Genomic DNA, 25,740 nt, shown 5'->3' with positions numbered 1-25,740 from the left:
ATCTGAGTCATCCGAGACATCTGAGCCGGCTGCCGGACCCACAGGCTGGCCCTGAGTCACAACACGTAGGTAGTCCGGACCCATATGCCATTTAGGGCTTTATAGGTCATCACCAGCACCTTGAATCTCACCCGGAGTTCGGTGTCATAAATAGGAAAATAATTCAGTGTGACTAATCAGTTCTAAACCAAAGAGGCTTTTATGTGAACAGAAAACCACTATGTTTACACAAGGAGTGTTGATTCTGCCTCCCAGTTACAGTTACAACCTCTTTCTCTCCTCTTTCCTTTTCCTTCTTTCTATACACTTTTATGCTGCCTCAAAAGGATTGTCCTGGATAGTTTTCAATTCCTACATACATAATGAGGTTAAAACAATAGAAATAGAAACAATGCACTATGATAGAAAAAAAATGAAACCATAATCTACCATAATAAGCAATCCTCATTATACCGAATATCCCAGCAGCTCTGGAGAAATGTTGGTACCATTTTCAAAAGCCTCAGGGAAGAACTAGTCTTCGTTGTCCACATGTGGGAAATTCTTATGCCAGGAAGTTAGAATAAAATAAGAGCTGGAAGGGACCTTGGAACTCTTTTAGTTCAGCTCCTGGCTAAAGCAGGGGAACCTACACCATCTCAGACAAATGACTGTCCAGTCTCTTCTTACAAACTTCCTGTCGTGCCCCCATCGGAGCCTGAATGTGTTGAGGAAGATGAGCTGGAACCAGAGCCGACAGAGATAGAGGGGGAGGTGTCATTGGCATTGGAGGAATATGGGAAGGAGCAGGCTGAGGCAGGCCAGGGGCTTTCAGGATCGGGATGGTTTGAATTCAGGGAGGAACAGGGGGAAGTTTCCATCCCTTGTTTCTTGTCCTGTCCTCTGGTGCTTTGGACAATAATTTGACCCCATCTTCTCTGTGGCAGCCTCTCAAATATGGGAATACTGCTATCATGTCACCCTTATTTTTTCTAATGCAATGAAAACTGAGAATGCTCGCTTGGGTATTCTTCCTGCCATGAACATTCTTTCTGAAATCACATTTACCGTATCATCTAACCTCTATCAAGAGCTCTTCCTGGATGGCAAATTCCATGTGAAATATGTAATCGTGGAGATGCTCAGGTCCAAGCTATGTAGGGCTTTAAGGATAAAAATTAGCACCTTGAATTAGATGGCTTAGTAACAAACAATGCAATCCTTGAAGTTAAAGGTCAAATGGCAAACTAGGCAGAGCTCATTATTACATTGGCCACTGCATTTAACATCAGCTGCAGGTCTTTGGGGTAGTCCCATATAGAGCAAATTGTGGTAATCTAAAGACAAAGTTAGGTGGCTGGATGCAGTCACTGAAGCAGTAGGCGTGAGCTTAAAAGGACTCCAGAAGATGGTAGAGGACAGGAAGGCCTGGAGGTACATTGTCCATAGGGGTCGGACACGACTTCATAGCTAACAACAACAACAAAAGCTAAAGTTACAAAGGAATGAGTGACCATTAATAAAGCCTGCTATTTTCCAATTAAGCTTTGCTGTACAAAGGTCATCCTGGTCATAAATTGACCCACTCCTCACCAGGAACCCTGAGTTCAACAACCCCCTCACTGACAACCCCCAAACTACACAACTGTGGCTTACAGCAGACAATTGTCTTGTCTATAGTCAGGGCTGGATTTACTGTGGGATTTGAAAAACGACAGCAGCTTCTTGCTATTACTAAAACGGAACCTGTTTCTCCTCATGTAAACACCAGGTATCAGATCAGAACAACATCTCCTGCTAAGCCTGAGGTGATGATATATAACTGCATATCATCAGCATATTGGAGATACCTCATCCTATCCTGGATGGATGATCTCCCCTAGCACCTTCATCTAGATGTGTATGAAATAATATTTCATGATGTTAATATTGGTGTTGAGATTATTTAATTTTAATTGTTTTTTACATTGCCATAAGCCATCATGTCTGTGGTGGCGGTGGTGGAGGAGGAGGAGGAGGAAGAAGAAGAGGAGGAGGAGGAGGAATACCTCTGGACTGTTTAGGAATGAGAACCACTATAAAACAATGCCCTCCATTCTCAATACTTACACACAGTGCTTTTTTTGTAAAAGAAAAAGGTGCCGGAACTCACACATGTCATACAACCTGCCTTGCCTAACCTACAAGGTTCCATCCAAAAAAGGTGCCGAAAGGTCCAGCAGACCTAGAGACTCAAACTCGCCCATCCAAGTTCCTCTGGAGGTAATTTCTCTACATTATTTGATTCTGAGAATTCTTCATTTTCTCTGAATTTCAAAATGAATGCAATGTTTGGCATTAGCCCCTGACTTACAGAAATTCCATATAGACTGTAAATGTATTTGTATACGCTTTTGAATTCAACAGGATTCTTTTTTGCACAGACATTTATAAAAGTTAGAATATTTATAAAATGTATTGAATGAATATATATATTCATAGAATTACACTGGTAGTTTCTAATCTCCAAAAAATATTCAGACATAGCCAATCCATTTGCCTATTTTTAACTTGACTATTTCTGAAGATCCCTAAAAATATTTATGGAAACTATGTATTGGATCATATCTTAGTTGTAATACATTGTACGTTCTGTCAATTTTTACAGATTCTGTAGCACTATAAGCTTAGTAACTTCTTGCTAGAAACTGAAAGAAATGAAAATTTAATTTTGGGATTTGAAAATTATAATTGTTTATAGAATTAATGTATATTATTGTTGGTTTGACAGTGAGAGGCTAATGTATTTCATATCTGTATCTGTACCAAATAAATTTGGAAGTTATTCCTTTTTTTCCATTTCTCTTTTTTTTTCTCCACCCCACTTGCACTCCTGCAAAGTGTGTTGTTTAATGTCTCTTTTCCCTAATTTTTTTCTGTATTTTATACTTTATCGGGGAAAAAAGAACTATAAACTTAGTTGTTTGGCTTTGTTTTATAGTTTTGATCATATTTCATTTGTATAGTATTTGTCTGTTTTATCATATTGAATTATATTGTATTATATATTTGACATTGAATGGATAACATTTCTTCTCCATATATTGCATTACTTCTAACACCTGTGGTTGTACCGTTTTTGGCCATACCATGGGAAAAGCAAATTTAATTTGTGCACAAAGACTTGCAAACTGATATTTCCAATATTATTTCTTTATGCTTGTCTGCTGCACTTTATCATTCCCAGCATTTAAAAAGTAAGTATAAAATTGCCTTAGCATTCTCTTGATTGGTTGGTGGCCATGCCAAGTATACTGAACACAAGACTTCCAAGATGTAATAAATTTACAGACAGTCATGTATCTGATGGTGGACAAAACAACACTACATCCACACAATCAGAAGTTCTTAAAAATGATTCTAAATTTTATTGATAAAGAATTAGACTTGATGCAGAAAAAGTAAGCACACTCATGGAGGAAAATAGGCATCCTCTGTATATCATTATAATCTATTTCTGTTGTGCCATCAAAGCAACCTTGGCTCTATACAGTGTTGTGTTTGAACAGCAATTTAGAATTATTCTGGCTGGCAATATGTTTTATGAGGATGTTAACAGCTGCCACACAGGATAATAAAAAGCCTCACTAGTTCATTACAATAACAAATCTGATCAGACACTTTTTCAGCAAAGTAGCTCTTTCTGAGTATCTGCACAGCTAATGCACACAGAAAGTTTTATTATCTATTGCTAATTTCACCTTATACCTTTGGGGTCTTTCCATCTGACTCATTACTTACTTTCATAGTTTTGCCTCCTTCATTTATTTTTTTTATTCCATTTTTTTAAGATCTAATACCACCAATTTATCAATGCTAGTATATTACTGCTTTGTTTTAATCTTTTATTGGTTTTGCTGTGAGCAACCAAAGTTGGCCATAAAAGTTTTTTAAATAAATAAAAAAAATGAATAAAAGAATTTAGATTAAGCAGCTAAGACTAATAAAACATGGCTCCCAGGGTCCAAGTTCCTCTTTTTTCTCTCCATACTTCATACTTTCCATGCTTATTTGATGGATAATTATCAGATCTTTATGGTTTTGTTACAGAAGAATTAGTGCGTACGTACACAGATGACAGTACAAAGAGAAGACACCCCAAAACGTTTGTTTGGGTCTGTATTTTAAAAAGACAAATTCTCACATCAGGTACCCTATCCATTTCCAGCTAAGGAAGGGTGTTGGGCACAAATCACAGAGAGTGAAGATTGCTTCTCATAAATTTTGAATGAACCCTTTCTAGGCTATCGTTATCTCCATAGATTTAACATTTCCTGTTTCCAACCAGTGAAAAATAGATTCCTAAATATCTGAAAAACTAAATCTGCTCAATCAGAACACAATTGTATTTTTAATTACGGGCCTATTGATACGTTTCTTGGTCAATAAGACTAGGTTTGTTTTAGAGTAATTAATTCCTACTATTTCAGCGTGGCACACAATATTGTGAAAGCCTGAAGAGAGGGCAAATTCAGTCATGGAAAGAATAATGACATTGTCAGCATACAGAAGGACAGAAAGAAGTTTATGATCTAGCTGCAGGAAAGAGTATTTGAAACTGCCTATACTGTACTATTGAATTAATAAAAGATATAAATAAAATGGGGACAAGGATGCACTTTGTTTAACCCCTATTAGAATGGGAGACACCAAAAGATCTCAGATTATAAGTGACTGTCGTACTATTAAGTCAGGATCATCTTGTAGCAACTACGTAGATTTTTCCCATGACAATCTGTGCAAATTTGTCTTCCAGGTCTTCTAATGGTGAACTTATTGGCACAATAACTGAATCCATCCACTTACTGCTGATCATTCTCTTATCTTTCCTCCTGCCTTTCTCAGCATCTGAGCTTTCTCTTTGCACAATGTGTCGAAGTAGGATAATTTGAGCTAGGTCATCTGTGCCTTGAGAGCAGGAACTCTGTCAACAATATATTTTACTTTCATTTAAATGTTCTCATATGGCTTCAAAATCAGCTAGAGTAAATGGAGTCTACAGAATACGCTGCCAATTTCCTTCATAATCTCTTCATTGACTATTATCAAAAGTCATGCTTAGTTCACAGAAAGCAGCAGGGAATTCATTGAAGGCAACAGGAGTATTTTGCTTTTAGATGATTTAAGTGGATACTTTCATCAAAAGTTGCCAGCTAGCACTTTTCCTTCAACTCATAAATTAATCATAAATGTGTCTGGCATATAGTTTACTTACAATATTTAATAAGCAAACTGGCTGGAAATTAATCTAGTAGGACTTGGAAGCTTTTTTGAAAGATTTGGAATTGTTGTAAATCAGCCCAAAGTCTTTGGACCTCTGTAAGAAATAGTTAACATGAGTGAGTTAGGATGCCAGCACAGGAGTCCACCGTTCAGAATTTAATGCCAAGATAGGTAGAATGCAGTACTGCAGGCTGACTCTGCCAACTGTCAGGAATTCGATCTTGACTGGCTCAAGGTTGACTCAGCCTTCCATTTGAAGGTAGGTAAAATGAGGAGCCAGATGGTTGGGGAAAATATGCAGACTCTGTAATCTGCTTAGAGAGGGCTGTAAAGTACTATGAAGCGGTATATAAGTCTAAGTGCTATTACTATTGCTATCCTGCAGGAATCAAATTCTATTCCTGAAAACTCTCTGAAAACTTTAGCATATTTTATCTTGCAATATAGGGATGTGGTGGCTCAGTGGGTTAGGACGCTGAGCTTGTCGATCAGAAGGTCGGCAGTTTGGCGGGTCGAATCCCGAGTGCCGCGTAACAGAGTGAGCGCCCGTTACTCGTCCCAGCTTCTGCCAACCTAGCAGTTCGAAAGCACGTAAACATGCAAGTAGAAAAACAGGGACCACTACGGTGGGAAGGTAACAGTGTTCCGTGCACCTTTGGCGTCTAGTCATGCCGGCCACATGACCACAGAGAAGTCCTTGGACAAGCGCTGGCTCTTCGGCTTTGAACCGAAGATGAGCACTGGCCCCTAGAGTCAGAAACGACTAGCATGCATGTGCGGGGGAACCTTTACCTTTACCTTTACCTATCTTGCAATAGTTTTGGAAGCCTCCAGCAGTGGTGAGTAGACAGTTAGACAAAGGAATATTGGGAAAAAATCATATATGTAACTGTTATTTGTCAAAATAATAAGTATTATTTCAAGGTTTGCAAAGAAGACATTTTGGGGGAAAGGGGAAATCCACTAAATGTAGTATGTGGATTGTGGATTATAGAAACCAATTGTTAATGATTTTTTCTTTACAAAAGTAAACCGAGCAAACACACTGTTTACCAACTATTAAGTGATTTATGTTTTAAAAAATCAATAAAATATATGGGGGGGGGGAAGACAGATAAAGGCTTAGGACCAAATTCAGTAGCTGTTGTAGCAGAAAGCTCACAGAAGTGATTGACTCATCTCTTCAGTAGGGTGGAATTCACAGCTCAAGAATCAGGTCTAGAGGCTGAGCTGGCAACAAGATGCCCAGAATTTTAATAACAAGATTATTCAGATCTTTAAAGGCTTTTTTTTAAATTCATGTTCTTAAATTTCTTCATGATCCAGGGAGAAAAGAGAGGTTTAAATGTGCAACAGAGCAAAAAAAAAATAATAATAATTAACAGATTCATTCATCCAAACAGTGAGCTTTAAGTACTCTGCATCTAACAGTTCTGATTTTATTTGCTCTGTATTAACTATATGTATGTTGTTACATAGCTTACCAACTTTGTATTTATGACAGGTTTTTTTTTTCTTTTTAAATCTCCATGACAAGCAAACAGAACCTGACCCTCTCTGTAAAGAAAATAATTGCACCGTAGTACACGAGTGTGGAAATTTTATTCTGGTAGTAACATTAATATTTCATTTGCTATATGCTTCTAAATAAATGTGGTACAATATTGGGATGAACAATTTTCAAATTTCTGCAAAATTCTTTGTGTGCGTGCACACACTCATGCGCACATGAATGTGTACAGTTTCCAAAGGCTGTGGAATGGAAAGTGATTTGGACAAGCACAAGTTAGTATGTGTGGGGGGGTTTTTTGGGGGGGGCTTCAAGAGACAAAAAGGAGTGTGCTGGGCTGCATTAACCTTAGTGAAGGCTTAAGCTTCTCCCCCCCCCCCCGCCACATAAGCATTTGCATTTTAACCCCCTCTCCCAAATCAGGAAAAGAATTCACCTAACTTGTTGTGGACTAAAAGCCTTTAAAGCAGGGGTAAGCAACGTAGCATCAGTGAGTAAATAGTCTCTGAGTTCTCCAAAATGAAATTCTTGGAATCACAAAGATAAAAACGTCAAATCTCATGACATCTGAATTCAACAAAGTCCTCCCAGAGGACACTAAAATCCCTAGGCAAGGATATGATTTTTCAAGAAGCCATTTAAGAAGTTGATGTTGTTCTTGTTCTTAGATGTTGAAAATCTCTCTCTCTCTCTCTCTCTCTCTCTCTCTCTCTCTCTCTCTCTCTCTCTCTCTCTCTCTCTCTCCCTACCTACCTAGCTCTCTGTCTGTCTGTCTATCTATCTCAAAGTGGTGAACATAGCTCATATTGTTGTTGTTAGTTGCGAAGTCGTGTCTGACCCATTGCGACCCCATGGACAACTTTCCTCCAGGCCTTCCTATCCTCTACCATCTGGTAGCTCATATATCTGCCTTCTATTTTCCCCACACCTATAACCAGTGCTTTTTTTGTAAAAGAAAAAGGTGCCGGAACTCACACATATCATACAACCCACCTTGCCTACCCTACAAGGTTCCATCCAAAAAAGGTGCCGGAACTCCGTTCTGAGCGTTCTTTGAGAAAAAAAGCCCTGCCTATAACCCTGTGACTGAGTTGGTCTAATATAGAATCCATGGCTCAAAGTCACCAGCTGGCTTTCATGCCTAGAGCAGGATTACTGTACTACTCACATTCTCTTGGTTTCTAGGCCACCATTTTAATCACCGCACCAAACTGGCTCTTCTCATTTAGCTGTTGGAAACTGAAGAATAGTATAACATCCACAAACCCACAATTGGTCAGATGCCAGTGAATGGTAGCTGAAAATATACTGGAAACAACTCATTCAAGATGAGAAAGTAAGGAAATCAGGTAAATATATATATATTGATTAATCATCTGTTGTGAATGTGGGGTAGGGTGTAAACTTTTATGATTACTTGCCATTTTTTAAAATGCTATTTCACAATGAACATTAAATAATCAGGATGTTTAGCAGCTAAGAAATCTTCCTCACCTAACTCTCTCTGACCCTTTAGAATTCTCTCTCCAAGACAGTTTGAATGTTCATATGATAATCTATGATGAGCTACACTTAGAAAAACTTTTTCCCTCAAGATATAAAGTACTTTTTTTCTCACCTAAGAGAAATGTTTTCTGTCAAAGTAAAATCCAAATCAGCATATGTCCCAAACTTCTATTTTTCTTCCTCAAGGATTGACGTAATATATTTAGCCCCTCCTAAAGGAAAACTTCAGCTTTTGAATCCTTGCAAGTTTTAGCATCTGCATCCTTTCAGCAGCTGAACCAATTCCTTAGTAGTACCAAGGCATCCTGGAATGTATGCCCCCAAATATCAGTGCAGCTTTTAAAAAATGTTTTATTTCTATGAATCTAAACAGTAAATTGGTTCCCAACAAATGTCATATAGCAGGAAGAGTTATGTGCAAAAAACATAATAAAGACCTGAAGTACTGGAAATCTCTACTTTATTAGTTTTCTATCTCTTTTTCCTCAAAACCTGCTTATAAAATAGCTTAAAAATATTCTAGGCAATGCCATAGTATGAGGGGAGTAAAGATGGTTGGAAACAAGAAATACAATCTTGTTTACTTGTTTCCATTTAAAATATATTTGTGGGTTTTGCTTCATTATGGATAACTTTGCCTCTCTCCAGATGATCAACCTAGATACGTCACAGATATTAAAGAATTAAAGATGACACAAAATCAAAAATAAACAGCAGTTATGAAAAATACATTGGTTCCAAATATTATTGAACTACAGCCTCCAACATCTGTAACTAGGAGAGCTAACAGTGAGGGACAATGGAAGCTTTAGGTTAGCAACATTTGACGAGCCACAGTTTTCCATTTTTGTTTACAAATGTAGGTTGTTACAGACTTTAATCTAAGATTTGTAACTGATTAAGCTCTAAGACCTTGAATTTCAGGAAATTTCAGAATGCTTAATATCTAAGGTAGTAAAGGTAAAGGTAAAGGTTTCCCCGCACATGTGTGCTAGTCATTTCCAACTCTAGGGGCCGGTGCTCATCTCTGTTTCAAAGACGAAGAGCCAGCGCTTGTCTGAGGACGTCTCCGTGGTCATGTGGCCGGCATGACTAAACGCCAAAGGCACACGGAATGCTTTTACCTTCCCACTGGAGTGGTCCCTATTTTTCTACTTGCATGTTTACGTGCTTTTGAACTGCTAGGTTGGCAGAAGCTGGGATGAGTAACAGGCACTCACTCTGCTACGCGGCACTCGGGATTTGACCCGCCAAACTGCCGACCTTCTGATTGACAAGCTCAGCGTCCTAACCCACTGAGCCACCGCGTCCCTACCTAAGGTATAAAATCCAAATAATACCTGTGATCAGTGCTTTTTTTGTAAAAGAAAAAGGTGCCGGAACTCACACATATCATATAACCTGCCTTGCCTACCTTGCAAGGTTCCATCCAAAAAAGCTGCCGGAACTCCATTCTGGGTGTTCCATGACAAAAAAAGCCCTGCCTGTGATATATGTAACATTTCCCTTTAATTGCATCTATTCCTGTTATCAGCTACCCAGAGTAGCACATTGCATCAATGTAATCTAATCTAATCCAACCCAATCCAATCATACAGCCTTTCACTTATAGTTAGACTGCTTAGAATATTGTATGGCTATAGATAGTTTTCATTTAATGTTGATTTTACAACTGTTCGAAGTTACAACGGCCATAGAATGGTCCATAAAGCACAGCCAAGCATCATAAATGGTCACATCACCCCATGGTCACATAACTGCATGTCAGGTGGGTCAGTAGCTTTCTGCAGTCATATGGCCACAATTCACAATGGGTGTTTTTTTTTCCAGTTTCTGGCATTTTTTGCCAGTTTCCAGGCAAAAAAACATGCATTCAAATGAATGGTTCATTTAACAACCACCATGAAAAACATTGGAAAATTATTTCCAGTCACATGAGTGCCTCCATTTATGACTGCAATGACTTAATTCCAGACTCAGTTTCAGCAGAATGCAAGGTCTACCTTTATTGCTTTGCTTTCTAAAAGGCTATGGTAGAAACAGATGACTATTAGGAAACAGCTGTGGGTTTTCTTATTTTTCCAGATGTTCTTGTGACTTCAGGTGCTGTTGTACTGTTCTAAACAGATAGGATCAGTGACTGATCTGAATCTCTCACAGCCAATAACTGCTAGGGACCTCAGCAGTGATAATATTCTTTCTCACTCTTCCCATTAAAATCTTCTCTACTTCAACAGTGGTTATGTGGATCAACCCAGCAGCCCAAATTTTGCAGTCCTATTGAAGTGAGACCACCCCAAAGAAACCATTTTTTTCTACATATAAGTACGAATATAATCCTGTGTAGCTATAGCAAATCAGAAAATAGGATCTCCATATTAGAGCACGGAGTTCATTGTCACGTTAACATTTAATAATGAAGGAAATGAATTCAGGGTAAACAAGGTTTTTTGTAAATCTGCATGATAGGAATTGTACCTTAGTAGACGATCTGGGAAAAATATAACTTTAAAATATCATTATATACAGATAGTCCACAACGTACGACTATAGTTGAGTGCAAAATTTCTATTGCTGAGACATTTGTTAGAGATTTGCTCTGTTTTACGGCCTTCCTTGCCACAGTTGTTAAGTGAATCACTTTAGTTGTTAAATTAATCATATGACTGTTAAGTGAATCTGACTTCCCCATTGACTTTGCTTGTCAGAAGGTTACAAAAGGTGATTGTGTGACACCAGGACACTGCAACGATCATAAATATGAGTCAGTTGTCAAACATCTGAATTTTGAACATGTGACCATGTAAAAATGTGTGAAAATGTCATGTCACTTTTTTTCAGTGCCTTTATAACTTTGAATGGTCACTAAATGAACTGCTGTAAATCGAGGACTACCTGTAATCTAGACCATTGCATCGATATCTCATCTCAAAAAGGATGGTTCTGAGCTGTGAAAGTGAAATGAGCAATAGCATAACATTTTATGAGGGAAAAAGTAACAGAAATTTAGGAGGAAAAACATTGGAAAGAAGACATCTTTTAATCTACTTAGTCATCTACAATTAACTTTTTTTCATGGTAATATCTAAAGAATCCACTGACATAAATTATTGGCATATATCTTCTGTTGCAAAAGACAGTCATAGTTAACCCAAGTCATAAAGTAACTTTTTAAAAGAAAATTATGGAGTCTTTGGTGCTCTCCGAACTTAATTCTTTGATTGCAGACATTTCATTACCCAACTAGGTAACATCATTACTGTGCTAGTGAGTTTGAAACAAGCTCATAGCGCACCAAGAATTCCATAGTTGAACCTTAAGCTACTTATATTCTCATCTATTCTCAAGATTATCTGCAAATGAAAGTACTTTTATAATCTTACAACATCCTTAAATTTATGACCATCACAGCATCCCTGCAATTATATGATTGCAATTTAAGTGCTTCATAATGAGCTTCCAGCAAACAAATGTAATGGAGAATCTAGCAGTAAAATCACAAGTAACAGTACTGTTGTGACAAAATGTCACAAAAAAATGGCTCACGTCTACCAGATTAGACCTAGACAACTTCAGTGTTCCGGTATAAATATGAAAACCAAAATGTTGTCTATACTGTATATTTTACTGTATACTATGTATTTTAATATAGTCATTCCACTAATTACTGTGGAAATCCCACAAATGCAAAACCCCATTTAATCTTCCAATCACTCACTAGTCAACAATATTTTAGATTCAGATCAACATTTACCAAGAACAATTTACTCCAGCGATTAGTTAGATATTTCTTGAAACCCTTTTGGGAAATATCCCTTAAGTGGAAAAGAGAATTGAAACTTTTATCAGAAACTTATTGTATAGCATATCAAAAATGAAAGACATAGAGAAGCTACTTCACAATGGTTGAGTTCTATTAAAATTATGAAGTTATATTGTTCACTCACTGTTTAGTCACTTCCGGCATTTGGGGAAATTCCTTTTTCTTGTTTTCAGCTGATTCAACAGAAGAAAGTAGCGTGGCAGCACAGGAGACGATTGACTGATGAGAATCTTCCCGGCAAACTATAAAACAGCAAGAGCTTAGTTGCCAACAGTCCAACAACGTCTCCGGTTTCTGGATATTGTTTTCAAATTAGCATTTCATATGTCCACCAATGGACTTCAAGCAATATTGTAATGTGGGACAAAACAGGTTATCTGTTCAATGGTAGAACAATCATTCTAATTAAGTTATATAAGCCTGATTCTTAAAAATACAGGAAGGAACATACTGATATTTGATTCTTTATCAGTCATCTGAAATTATATGGTCCAGCAACAACACACAACTAATAAATGGATGAGATGAAGGAGATGAAGTGCCATTGTTTCCCCACCCACTGGGGAATTCTTAACATGCTCAGATAGCTTTTCATATTCTCTTATTGTTAGCATCTGGCCTTTCTCTACGTTCAAATGGCAGGAAATAAGGCTTATCTGGGAAGGATGATAAATGAAAAGAAACCTAACTTACTCATTTCAGTGATATTTAACAGCACTTTAAAAAGCAACAATTTTTGGAATTCTCTTCCAATGCTAGCTTTTCTCCTGTGGCAGGTGACTCAAAGACAACAGTTATTGTTAGGTACATCGTAGATATGCAGTGGTTTAATTGTTCCAATAAAGTTGTTAATTAGTATGATGGGTTATTTAATTATATTTTACGTCTGAATCACCTTTATAGTCCTTCATGCCTTGGGACCAGGATATCTGAGGGACTGTCTCTTGCTGCTCACATCTACCCAACCAGCTAGAGGCAAGGAATGTTGCAGGTCTCATCCCCTAAGGAGGTACATCTGATGGGAACCAGAAGAATGGAACTTCTCCGTGGTGGCTCCCTGCCTCTAGAACATCATTCCTCCAGAAATTAGACTAGCTCTCACTCTAACACTCTTTCAGAAGGCACTAAGATGGGGTTCTGCCAGCAGACCTGGGAAACCCAGAGTGGGACGGAGCCAATTAAATGGCTGGTATGAATGTGAATTGGCACTGGGGTGGGGGGTTACTTTATTATTTTCATCTTTTATTATTTTTTATTTCTTTTATATTGTGTTTGTATATTCTGTAAGCCGCCTTGAGTCGCCATGTGTGAGTAGGCAGCAATATAAATTTTCTAAATAAATAAATTCTCTATCTACTTTTGCAGTTACTTGGGTTAGGAGGCTCTGGAGTCAAATTAATATTTGATGCTAGATCTTCTCTGTCTAGTGTATGAAGCACCTTAACACTTATTCTGTCTATTTGTCTGTCTGTCTGTCTTTGTTTCCCATTGTCAGATGCCACAGAAGTCTATGCAGTCTAAAAACCATAATATACACCAGGCTATATATCTACATTTATGTTACATTGAGCTTATTCTTATTTTGCTTCAATTCTGATCAAATGACAGTGGTTGTACTTCTCAGATACACCACAATTGCTAAGGAACTTCTCTTCTTTAAACTGTTAGCTGCCAAAAACACGATTACAGACAACAGTATTCCCCAAAGCATTGGTTGCTATAAATCTGCAATTAAGCCACAGGCCAGGTTCTTTAAACACTGCAGAGCCACAATGACAAAATTGTAATTACTGTAATAGGACCATTACTAGCAAATGAATTACAGCCAATCAAGCTTTGCCTATTTTCTCCTTCTTTGACAACAGCCACAAAGGACCCAGTTATATTTGCTTTGTGGTATCAAGACAGGATCCCAAAAGAGGAGGCTGAAACTGACTTGTTTAATGAAAAGAGGTTATCATATATCTGAAGAGCTTTTAGGTTCCTTGGAGCTGATAATATGAAGCAAAATAGTATGATTCAACTGCCTTTATAATGAAATCCATAAAGCAAAGAAAGATTTTCAGCCACACATTATGTAGAAAAATACATCTGTAACTGAACCAAGGATTCCACACCTCTAACTACAGATAGTCCTTAACTAAAACCATTTGTTTAGTGATCATTTGAGATTACAGTGGCACTGAAAAGTGTTGTATTTTTCACACTTATGACTGTTGCAGCAGGCCCATGGTCACATGATCAAAATTTAAATGCTTGGCAACTGGCAAAGCTCACGTGATCACCTTCTGCAGCCTTCTGCAAAATCAGTGGATCAGATGGATTAATAACCATGCTACTATCTTAACAACTGCAATGGTTCACTTAACAACTGTGGCAAGAATGACTATTTTTAAACTGAATTTAAAAAGAAAAAAAAATCATTTGGAACGTTTAAATTCTGATGCTAACAGTTGGCCATGCCATATTAAAATAGGCCAGCTTCAAATATGTAAACCACTAGTATGAAAGTTGACATATTCTGTTCCCTCAAACAACAGACGTATATTATATGCAACACAATAATAATAATAATAATAATAATAATAATAATAATAATAATAATAATAATAATAATAATAATAATAATAATAATAGTAATAGTAATAATAGTAATAGTAATAAGGAGAAGGAGGAGAAGGAGAAGGAGAAGGAGAAGGAGGAGGAGGAGGAGGAGGAGGAGAAGAAGAAGAAGAAGAAGAAGAAGAAGAAGAAGAAGAAGAAGAAGAAGAAGAAGAAGAAGAAGAAGAAGAAGAAGAAAGAAGTAGTTGGAAGGGACCTTGGAGGTCATCTAGTCCAACCCCCTGCTCAGGCAGGAAACCCTATACCATTTCAGGCAAATGGCACTGTGGATTGCTACTTGTTTATTTTGCTAGGTTTTGTTTGTTAGGTTTTTATTCTAGCTTTTCTAAGGGATCTTTCTAGATAATCATTTCAAAAGCCAAATTGCACTTCTTCTTTAATTTATACTCTTTTCCCACCAATGAATTAACTAGTAATAATACAGTGTTAACTTCTTTTAAATATCTTAATAAAAATAAATAAAAAGTGCTCAAAGAACGAAGAAGTCAAACCATTTTCTAATTTAAAAGTTCGGCCACAGTAAATAGACTTTTGTATTATGCAAAAGATAAAAGAACTCTATCCTCAACACTGGAACAAGCCTCAAGAAATCCTTCATCTTCACTTCTGCTTTTAAAAAGCCCTTGAACTGAATCTATTTCCTCAGTGTAATGTAAACACATCAATACAACCATGTAGGATTTTGTTTTTGTTTTTGTTTGCAACAGTCCAGAAAGTTTGCTACTGCCTTCTAGTTATGTTTTCCAATTGCTCAATGGAGTCCAACTTTCGTAACTAGGGCTCCACAAGAGATGAATAAGGGAAATGCAAGACGTTCTGATGTGGTGTTTTTTTAAAAAAACAACAACTATGCACTACAACAATGCTAGTACTTACAGTGGTGAGTTGTTGTTGTTGTTGTTGTTTTTTTCATGCTGTAACCAGTGCTTTTTTTGTAAAAGAAAAAGGTGCCGGAACTCACACATGTCATACAACCCGCCTTGCCTACCCTACAAGGTTCCACCCAAAAAAGGTGCCGGAACTCCGTTCTGAGCGTTCTATGAGAAAAAAAGCCTTGGCTGTAACTAAGTTGTAGGTCTGCTACTTTGCTATTGTTGTAAATGATATAGATCGTGAATTCTGTAGGTTTTATAAAAGTGAATTGTTTTGCGAAGTGTTTATCTCTTTTGTGATAAAAGACCTGAGACCTGAAAAATATCCTAAGGGTTATTCCAGAATAAAAAGGTTGAAAAAGACTGGTCTAATTTATGGTTCTAAGAAAGAATTTCCGAAACTCCATAGATATAGAATAGGGAAATATCTTGATTTGCCACATTGTTCTGCAACGACAGAAAGGATTAATTCATGTTTTACTTCTTTTATTGAAACAGACAATGTTCATAATTCTTTAAGATTCACACATCCATAAATAGACATAACACTACACCATGGTCCTTTACATTAAAAGCTCCTTCCGGTAAGAGATGGCACAATCAGTCAGAGATAGTCACACAGAGCGTTGTTTCTTGCTTAATGTACATTTACTTTGGTTCACAACTCTCAAATCACTATTCAAATTAAAACACAATTATCCTTAAATATCCACATTTTGCTGTATTTTATGATTTAATTATCCAATAAGTGCATTCAAATGTGCACATTCTAGAAAAAGTAAAAAAAAAACGTACAAATAAAGGAAAAGAGCTTTCGAAGCTCACTGTATCAGGAAATATGAGCATGAATTCAGGTGGTCCTCAACTTACGACCACAACTAAGCCCCAAATTTCCATTGCTAAGCAAGACAGTTGTTAAGTGATTTTTACCCCATATCACAACATTTTGGCTATAGTTGTTAAGTGAAACAAGCTGTGATTAAGTGAATCTGGCTGCCCCTGGCTTCCAACAAGCTGTTGACCTGGCTTGTCAGAAGCTAGCTGGGTAGATTAGAAATGGTGATCATATGATCTCGGGATAGTGAAATTGTCATAAATACATGCCAGTGATTGAATTTTGATTAGGTAATCATGGGGAAGCTGCAAAGGTCGTAAGTGTAAAAACTGGTCATAAGTCGCTTTTTCTAATGCCATTGTAGCTTCAAATGTCATTAAATAAATGATTGTAAGTCAAGGACTACCTGTATATATATATATGAGCTTCATTCTAAGTTAAAATAATCACAAATCCCTCTAGAAGGGGAGAGGTGATGGAATGGGAAAGAAGAGATACTGATACTTATCCAACAAAATAGAAAATACATAATCATACATATCTATAAAACAAGTGATATCTGCACTGTGGCCATCAAAGTCTGTCTATCTGTCTCTGTCTCTGTCTCTGTCTCTCTCTCTCTGTGTGTGTGTGTGTGTGTGTGTGTGTGCGTGCGTGCATGTGCTTATCTATCTCAGAATGATTCAGTAGACATGAATGTGGAGTAGCAATAGCACTAAGACTTATATACTGCTTCAAGTGCTTTACAGCCCTCTCTAAGCAGTTTACAGAGTCAGCATATTGCACCCAACAAAGTAGGTCCTCATTTTACCGACCTCGGAAGGATGGAAGGCTAAGTCAACCTTGAGCCAGTCAGGATTGAACTGCTGACAGTCAGCAGAGTAAGCATGCAATATTGCATTCTAACCACTGCACCACCACGGCTCTCACAGACATATATTTTTTTTAGCACAGACATATATTAGTTTCCTTTCATTCAATTGTGCCCAATTTTTGGACATTGCCTGGACAAGTCCAGGCAGTTTTCGTGGCAATTTTTTTTTAGAAATAGTTTTGCCATTGCCTTGTTTCTAGGGTTGAGGAAAAAAAATGACTAGCCCAAGGTCACCCAGCTGGCTTTATACCTAAGGTGGGATTAGAACTCACAGAAACTCTGCCGGTTGCTAAGCTGATGAGTTACCCACTACACCTAAGTGGCTCACATTCTTTATATAAGTTTTCTAAAACAAAATATTGGGTTCAACCTATAACACAATTTTTAATTTGCATATTTAGCAGAGCAATAACAGTAAATGTGAACAGAAGTTGTGGATAAAAGGTATTAGTGCACAACATGGCATTAAACTATCAAAATATCGTATTGTAAGTGATGGGGCCAAGTATGGAATTTATTATTAAAAGGTTGACTGGTCGTGAAATAATGTGGTACTACTCTCATATCCGATTTGGCAGCTCAGGAGAAAGACAGTTCTGATTATTTTCCATACAAGCTATAATTATGCATGAAAAATGTCATAGCTTAATGTTTCCAGCATTATCAGTAGACTTACTGAGTGACCTAATAATCATTGCTTTTTTAAAAAAATGAAAAGGAGTTAATAGGTTTTTGCATAAGATTATGATCTGTACCACAACTATCAAGATAATTCTGTCAAATTGCCTTAATTCTGTGGTATGACCTATCCATTAGTATGATCTCAGTTATTTAACTTCAAAATCAAGACTGTCTAAATAAAAATAAAACATGAGCTATAGAAAACATATATTTTAGAGATTACATGTGCATCAGCCTCTTATTGTCAGGGACACCACTGTTCTTATGGCCGTTTTTCATACTTACAACGCCAATCCCCATGGTCACATGATAAAAATTTGGACGCCTGGCAACTGACACATATTTATGATGGTTGCAGTGTCAGGTGATGACCTTTTGTGACCTTCTGACAAGCACAGTCAATGGGAAAGCTACATTCACTTAAAATCATGTTACTAACTTTACAACAACAACAACAGTGACTTACTTAACACCTGTGGCAAGAAAGGTCATAAAATGGGACAAAACCCACTTAATAATTGTCTGAATTAGCATCATAAATTTGGGTCAATTGTGGTCGTAAGTCGAGGACTACTTATAATTCAGTTGGCTGCCAGTGTATTTTGGGGTAACATTATACATTTCAAGAATGTAGATTCCAGAATATAAATGAGGAATATGTTTCCACTAGCATAGAAACATTCAACGGGCAGACAAATATAGAAAACATGTGCCTTTGTAAAGTTATCTGTGAATCCCCATGTTGGTTGGGGCAATCATAGATGGCCACTGTGAAAGGCACTCTTTTGTAATCTCTACTGTGTCAGACATGACATCTCTTAAAAGGATGCCTTAGGAGTTTTCCTCATTTTTGGTGATTCCAGAAAGGAAACAGTGACACTTAGTGGCTACTTATTTCCATTTTCTCCATCACAATTTTTGTTACACTGCAGCTTTATAAGGACCATAATCAAGAAATATTAAGAAAGCTCACTAAATGTTGCTCAAGTAGCATAATGAAATCTAGAATGGCAACATTAATAAATGCACGGGTTATGGATACAATATTCATTGTTTTGCTCGACTTGGATAAATTATGAATTCGTGCAAGAGGTCTTAATTAAAAAAAAGAAATGCTGAACTGAATCTGTGTCAAACCTAATATACATTTCTAGAATAGGACCATATTTACTATATGTAAAATTATTCCAATAGATTAAAAAAATACCCTGGTGGAAAGTGCTTCTGCAAAATCCAGAGGACCATAAAAACAAAGAGACAATGCTTTAAGTATCCTTGGAACTTTTGTTGTTAGAAAAATAAGCTGAAAATTGCTAAGTCACACACATAAAAGTAGAGGAACTGCTTATGTGAGATGGAGGGGAGAGAGAGAGAAAAGAAATAGAGCTACAATACAGCAGAGGTCTCTTTACCAAAATGTTTTGTTCCTTCTGAAAGAAGAGTGGCATAATAAAGGTGAACATACTAATAACAATGTCAGAATTTAACCAAATAACAGAGTTGGAAGGGACCTTAGAGATCTTCTAGTCCATCTTCTTGCTCAAGTAGGAGACCCTCCAATGTTTGAGGACCCACAACGTCTGGAGGCAAGTCATTACACTGATTGTTTTCACTGTCAGGAAATTTCTTCTTAGTTCTAGGTTGGATCTCTCCTTGATTAGTTTCCATCCATTGCTTCTTATCCTGTCTTCAGGTACTTTGGAAAATAGGCTGATCCCCTCTTTTTTGTGGCAGCCCCTCAAATACTGGAAGACTGTTATCATGTCACCCCCTAGCCCTTCTTTTCCTTATAGTCCTGGGTGACTTCAACCTGCCATCACTGGGGGGGTCGTCGGAGTTAGCTCGGGAGTTCGTGGCTTCCATGACAGCCATGGGCCTGACCCAGGTTATTGAGGGCCCTACTCACGAGGGGGATCATACTCTCGACCTGGTGTTCCTGTCTGGACAGTGGTTGGATGATCTGGGAGGGGGTTCTCCATCCATCACCCCTCTGTCATGGTCAGATCATCACCTCCTGAGGCTGGTTTTCCGTCATGCCATCCCCCGCCGCTGGGCGGCGGATCCGACCAGGTGGTTCCGCCCCAGGCGCCTAATGGACCCGGACCGGTTCCAGAGGGCGCTTGGGCCGATACCTATCACCCTTACCCACAGCCCAGTCGATGCTCTGGTGGAGGCCTGGGAAACGGCTGCCACCAGGGCACTCGACTGTGTTGTACCCATGCGACCTCTGACTCGGTGCAGATCCCGCTGGGCTCCATGGTTCTCGGTGGAGCTCCGGGAGATGAAGCGTCGGAGACGAGGTCTAGAGAGCGGTTGGAGATCCAGCCGATCCGAATCCGACCGATTGCAGTTAAGAACCTTTATAAGGTCTTATCTTGTGGCGATAAGGACGGCGAAGTCTAACTACTTTGCCGCCCTTGTCGCGTCCGCAGATAATCGCCCGGCCGCCCTGTTTAGGGTGACTCGCTCCCTCCTTAACCAGGAGGTGAGGGAGGATCCCTTGCAGGGACGAGCCGAGGAGTTCAGTCATCATCTGACGGACAAAATCGCTCGGATCCGGACCGGTCTGGACTCTGACTGGGCAGAGTCTGACGTGGAGGAATCAGGCGGTCTTGAGCATGTTATCTGGACTGAGTTCGACCCTGTTTCCCCTGATGATGTGGACAGGATCATGGGGAGACTGAGCTCCACCACCTGTTTGTTGGATCCGTGCCCCTCCTGGCTAGCTTATGCGGCTCGGGAGGGAACACGAGGCTGGTTCCATGCAGTAATAACTGCTTCTTTGAAGGAGGGTGTCTTCCCTGCCGCCTTGAAGGAGGCGGTGGTGAGACCCCTCCTCAAGAAGCCTGCTTTGGACCCGGCTGTTTTAAACAACTATCGTCCAGTCTCCAACCTTCGCTTTCTGGCGAAGGTTGTTGAGAGTGTGGTGGCACATCAGCTCCCTCTGTTCCTGGAGGAAACTGATTATCTGGACCCGTACCAATCGGGCTTCAGGCCCGGACACAGCACGGAGACGGCATTGGTCGCGCTGGTGAATGATCTCTGGAGGGCTAGGGACAGGGGTTGCTCCTCTGTCCTGGTCCTATTAGATCTCTCAGCGGCTTTCGATACCATCGACCATGGTATCCTGCTGCGGCGTCTCAGGGGGTTGGGAGTGGGAGGCACCGTTCTACGGTGGTTCTCCTCCTACCTCCAGGGCCGCTCGCAGTCGGTGTTGACAGGAGGGCAGAGATCCGCCCCGAGGTCTCTCATTTGTGGAGTCCCTCAGGGGTCGGTTCTCTCGCCTCTCCTGTTCAACATCTATATGAAGCCGCTGGGCGAGATCATTCGTGGTTTTGGGGTGGGGTATCACCAGTACGCTGATGATACCCAACTTTTTCTTTCCACCCCGAACCAACCCAGTGATGCCCTCTCCGTGATGTCCCGGTGCCTGGAGGCGGTTCAGGTCTGGATGGGGAGAAACAGGCTTCGTCTCAATCCCGCCAAGACTGAGTGGCTGTGCATATCGGCGTCTCGGGTTAACCAAGTTATTCCACCTCTAATGATGGGGGGTGAGGTGTTACCCCCCGTTGATAGGGCTCGCAACTTGGGCGTCCTCCTGGATTCACGGCTCAATTTTGAAGATCACATAGGAGCAGTGACCAGGGGGGCTTTTGCACAGGTTCGCCTGGTGTGCCAGTTGCGTCCCTATCTGGACCGAGACGCCCTACGCACAGTCACTCATGCGCTTGTGACCTCCCGTTTGGACTACTGTAACGCTCTCTACATGGGGCTGCGCTTGAAGACCACTCGGAGGCTTCAACTGGTGCAGAATGCGGCCGCGCGAGTTGTAATGGGGGTTTCCCGATACTCCCATGTAACACCTCTACTCCGCGAGCTGCATTGGCTTCCGGTTGCCCTCCGGGTGAAATTCAAGGTGCTGGTTATTACCTATAAAGCCCTACATGGCCTGGGTCCGGGTTATTTGAGGGAACACCTGCTGCCGGCATCAAACGCCCTTCGCCCAGTGCGCTCCCACAGGGAGGGTCTGCTCAGGGTTCCGCCGGTGAGAGATTGCCGGCGGGTGACACCCAGGGATAGGGCCTTCTCAGTGGGAGCGCCTGCCCTCTGGAACCAGCTGCCGGTGGAGCTGAGGACTGCTCCCGACCTCCGATCATTCCGTCGGGGCCTGAAGACCTGGCTCTTTGAGCTCTCGGGCCCAGGCTGAGGAGAAAATTTTAACTGGGGTTTTTAGTGTACAGGGTGAATTTAATGCTTTTTAACTGGTTTTAACTTTTGTATGTTTTGATTTTTAATTCCCTGTAAACCGCCCTGAGTCCTCAGGGAAAGGGTGGTATACAAATGCAACTAAATAAATAAATAAATAAAAAATCCTGTCCTTTAAGAAAACTCAAGTATAAATCTCCAAGAAAATGCTGTTATGTCTCAATCTGTTTCACTATTCTTTTACATTAGTAGCTATGGATCTAAAATTAAGGAGCTAGAACAAATAATTATTCATAGTTATTAGGAATTTACAGATCTCTAAGATATCCACAATAGAATTTATTTATTCATTTAGGCAACATTTAAGCTTTCCATCTTATGGCAGTGACAAGTTAAGCAGTGCAAATCATAATTTTTCAGGTTGCAAATCCAAGTAGTCTTTGACTCCCACAGTTCTGTTACTAAATGAAACATTAGCTAAGTGAAGTTTGCAGCATTTTACAACCTTTCTTGCCACAGCTGTTAAGTGAATCACTGCAGTTGTTAGTAACACAGTTGTTAAGTGAAACTGACTTCCTCATTGGTTTTGCTTGTCAGAAGGTAGCAAAAGGGGATCACATGATCACAGGACACTGCAACCATCATAAATATGAGTCAGTTGCCAAGTGTCCAATTAGTTTGTTTGTTTCCCAAACAAATTAGCTCATGAAAAAAAAACTAATAAAAACAAAACAAGAAGTAGGCGAATCCATAAAACTGCCATGTAGGAATAAAAGACTAAAATTAACTTTCCATATAGCAGATAAAGTAGTTTCCTGGGGAAAAATATTTTTAGGAACCAGCAATAAAAGGGAATAGGAGTTGTTACTAGTGTTCTATCCAAATGTTATATACCAATTTATATCTATTGAGTTAATTCATTCACACAGAGACATGTCTTCTTCGGTGAATGTGTTCAAAGATATGAATGACATGTATGAAGAATAACATGCAGAAACTCCCTTCAAGCAGCCCAGATCAGGCTACACAAAGCACAAAGATTTATGCTGAAATATTTTTTTCCAGTTTATGCAAACATGTGAAGTACTAGTTTCTAGTACTAAATTTCTAAGACTAAACAAGAGATGGTTCTCAAAACACAACATCGTCCCATGTGAATCAGATAAAGAAATGAAACTCAAATTGAGAAGCAATACCAGTGTTCTGTACCAGCCTGCTACCAGCCCTGCAGAAAAGGCAGGGACAACCCCTTTTACAAGAAGGCAAGAGGCTGGAATTACGCCTGCCAAATTTATTGCTACAAAAACAAACGGAACAAGACAAACCAAGAAACAGGAGCTTTAAGAAACAGGAACTATCCAAGCGGTTGCCTTCAGCAAACCAGCCCTCCCACACATTCCCCTTATATAGAGTTCAGGGCGTGGCTTCTCTCTGCCTCCTTCCGAGGAGCCCCATTGCCTTCCTCTGTTTACTCCTAATTGACTGCCTCCTGCGTCGGGCGTCCTTGAACAGGGCCAGCTGTGGGTCATCTTCATCCACGCTGTCAGGCTCACACAGCTGGGTCTCCGTGGTGACCAAGTGGGAGGGGCCTGGCTGAGGGCTCTCATCAGCAAGATCTTCAACCCCCTCAGCAAGGTCTTCAACACCCCCCTCCTCCTCCTCTGAGTCGTCCGACCCAACTGCCGAACCCACAGGCTGACCCTGAATCACAACAACCAGATACAATATGACAAACAAGCTGGGGCTTTCTAAGCCTTTCTGGAAATTATCAAAGTGGCTACAAATGCAGAACAAGGTATGAATGATGAGTTTTCTGACTTGATTCCTCTAGAAATCAAACTACCCTAGATGTTTAGTTTGGTAAGAATGCATGGTTGCTAAATGTGTGAATAAGCAAAGCTTCCAGTTTCTTCATAACTCTGTGTGTGATAAGAGAGGACAAGCAATCAAATATTATTTGACCTGATGTCTAACTAAGAAAGACCACAATAGATTTAACAGAAACATTCACAAGAGCGCTCCATGTTTCCATTTCAAAGCCCTAACTCAGGGGTAGGCAAGCTTGGCTGGCTCAGGAATTCTGGGAGTTGAAGTCCACGAGTCATAAAAGAGCCAAGGTTGCCTACCCCTGCCCTAACCCAACTTCTAGGATTGTTGTGAAGAGAAAAGATGCATGGACACCAAGTATGGCTGAGTTGTCTTTGTGGAAAGTGATGGTAGAATAACATAAGAAAAATAATAGCTAAAGATGCGATCTTAGATTTGTATCTGACTTAACCTTAACTTTCTTTTCAAGACCTTCTGTGTTGGTTTCAATTCAAATAATATGTAATTATAAGCAAGGCTGTTTCATTCCCCCATCCTGCCACACTGAGATAATAAATCTATTGAACCAATTGCTTTCACAAGTTATGAATCAAACAACTTAGGGTAATTATTAATACATTATTGTTATGATAGCTAAAGAATCCACTAGGTTTAGGACTGCAGGGCAATCGAATTTTGAAATAAGAAGCAATAAAGCTGTACAAATGGCTTTCCTGTTATAAGATACTATAACGCTACTGTATAATAGTTCAAACCTGAAAAGAAACAGAAGTTAAATACAATAACAAATGTTCAACTGATCCCCTTTCCTATTGATTTTTTTTTTCTTGGCAACAAGCTTCCCAGAATTTTCTATATTTCATTTTTAAGAGTATTATCTTCTATAACTGTCAGACTTATGAGGTAGACCAGACAGGAAACATGACCAGATGAATTAATTAAGTTAGAACAATTAATCAGTGGAACAACCTACCTCCAAAAGTTGTGAATGCTCCAACACTGGACGTTTTTAAGAAGAGATTGGACAACCATTGTCTGAAATTGTATAGGGCATGGTGGCGAACCTATGGCATGTGTGCCACAGGTGGCAGACAGAGCCCTCTCTGTGGGCATGCGTGCCGTCACCCCAGTCCTAGGCCTTCAGCTGGGTTTTATAAAACCTTTTTGGTTTAGGCCTCCACCACCGTGTGCAAAAAAAAGGTTCAATCAATCAATTTCAACTTCTCACAGGGAAAAAAAAAGATCTCGCAAAGTTGGAATTGATTGATTGAACTTTTTAGTCCCACCCAGTCTGCCATTACCACCACAGCCACGCCCACCCAATGGGCCATGCTCACCCAATGGGCCACACCCACCCAATGGGCCATGCCCACCCTGCACCTGGCGATACATAAGTGGGTTTTGGGTTGCAGTTTGGGCACTCAGTCTCTAAAAGGTTCGCCATCACTGGTATAGGGTTTCCTGCCTAAGCAGGGGATTGGACTAGAAGACCTCAATGTCCCTTCCAACTTTATTATTATTATTATTATTATTGTTATTGTTATTGTTATTACTACTACTACTACTACTACTACTACTACTACTCTCTATTGTAGGGTTGCATTAACAGAATCCTGCAACTATGAAAATACTTCTCTTCTCCTATCCTTTTTACAGCCCCCAAATTAGAGAGAGTTTTCTGCACACATTCCTGCTGCATGCTAAGCTACTTTTTAAAAAAAATGTTCTTTTGATTGTGTCTTG

The 25,740-nt window shown here is 39.5% G+C and overlaps 1 protein-coding gene across 2 annotated transcripts in view; it reads right to left on the bottom strand.

Annotated features, from left to right (window-relative positions):
• Window positions 1-25,740, bottom strand: part of CCSER1 (coiled-coil serine rich protein 1) — a 768,384-nt gene that overhangs the window by 531,151 nt on the left and 211,493 nt on the right. For both annotated transcript variants that reach the window (XM_081332934.1, XM_081332935.1), the window contains exon 5: window positions 12,205-12,322. In XM_081332934.1, coding sequence (XP_081189060.1) covers window positions 12,205-12,322 — 118 coding nt within the window. The remainder of the gene's footprint in view (window positions 1-12,204; window positions 12,323-25,740) is intronic.

This window comes from Vipera berus, assembly GCF_964194415.1.
Source record: "Vipera berus genome assembly, chromosome: 7".
In the NCBI taxonomy this organism is placed as follows: Eukaryota; Metazoa; Chordata; class Lepidosauria; order Squamata; family Viperidae; genus Vipera; species Vipera berus.
Note: the sequence above shows the minus strand (reverse complement) of the source record. Positions and strands in the feature narration are given on the sequence as shown.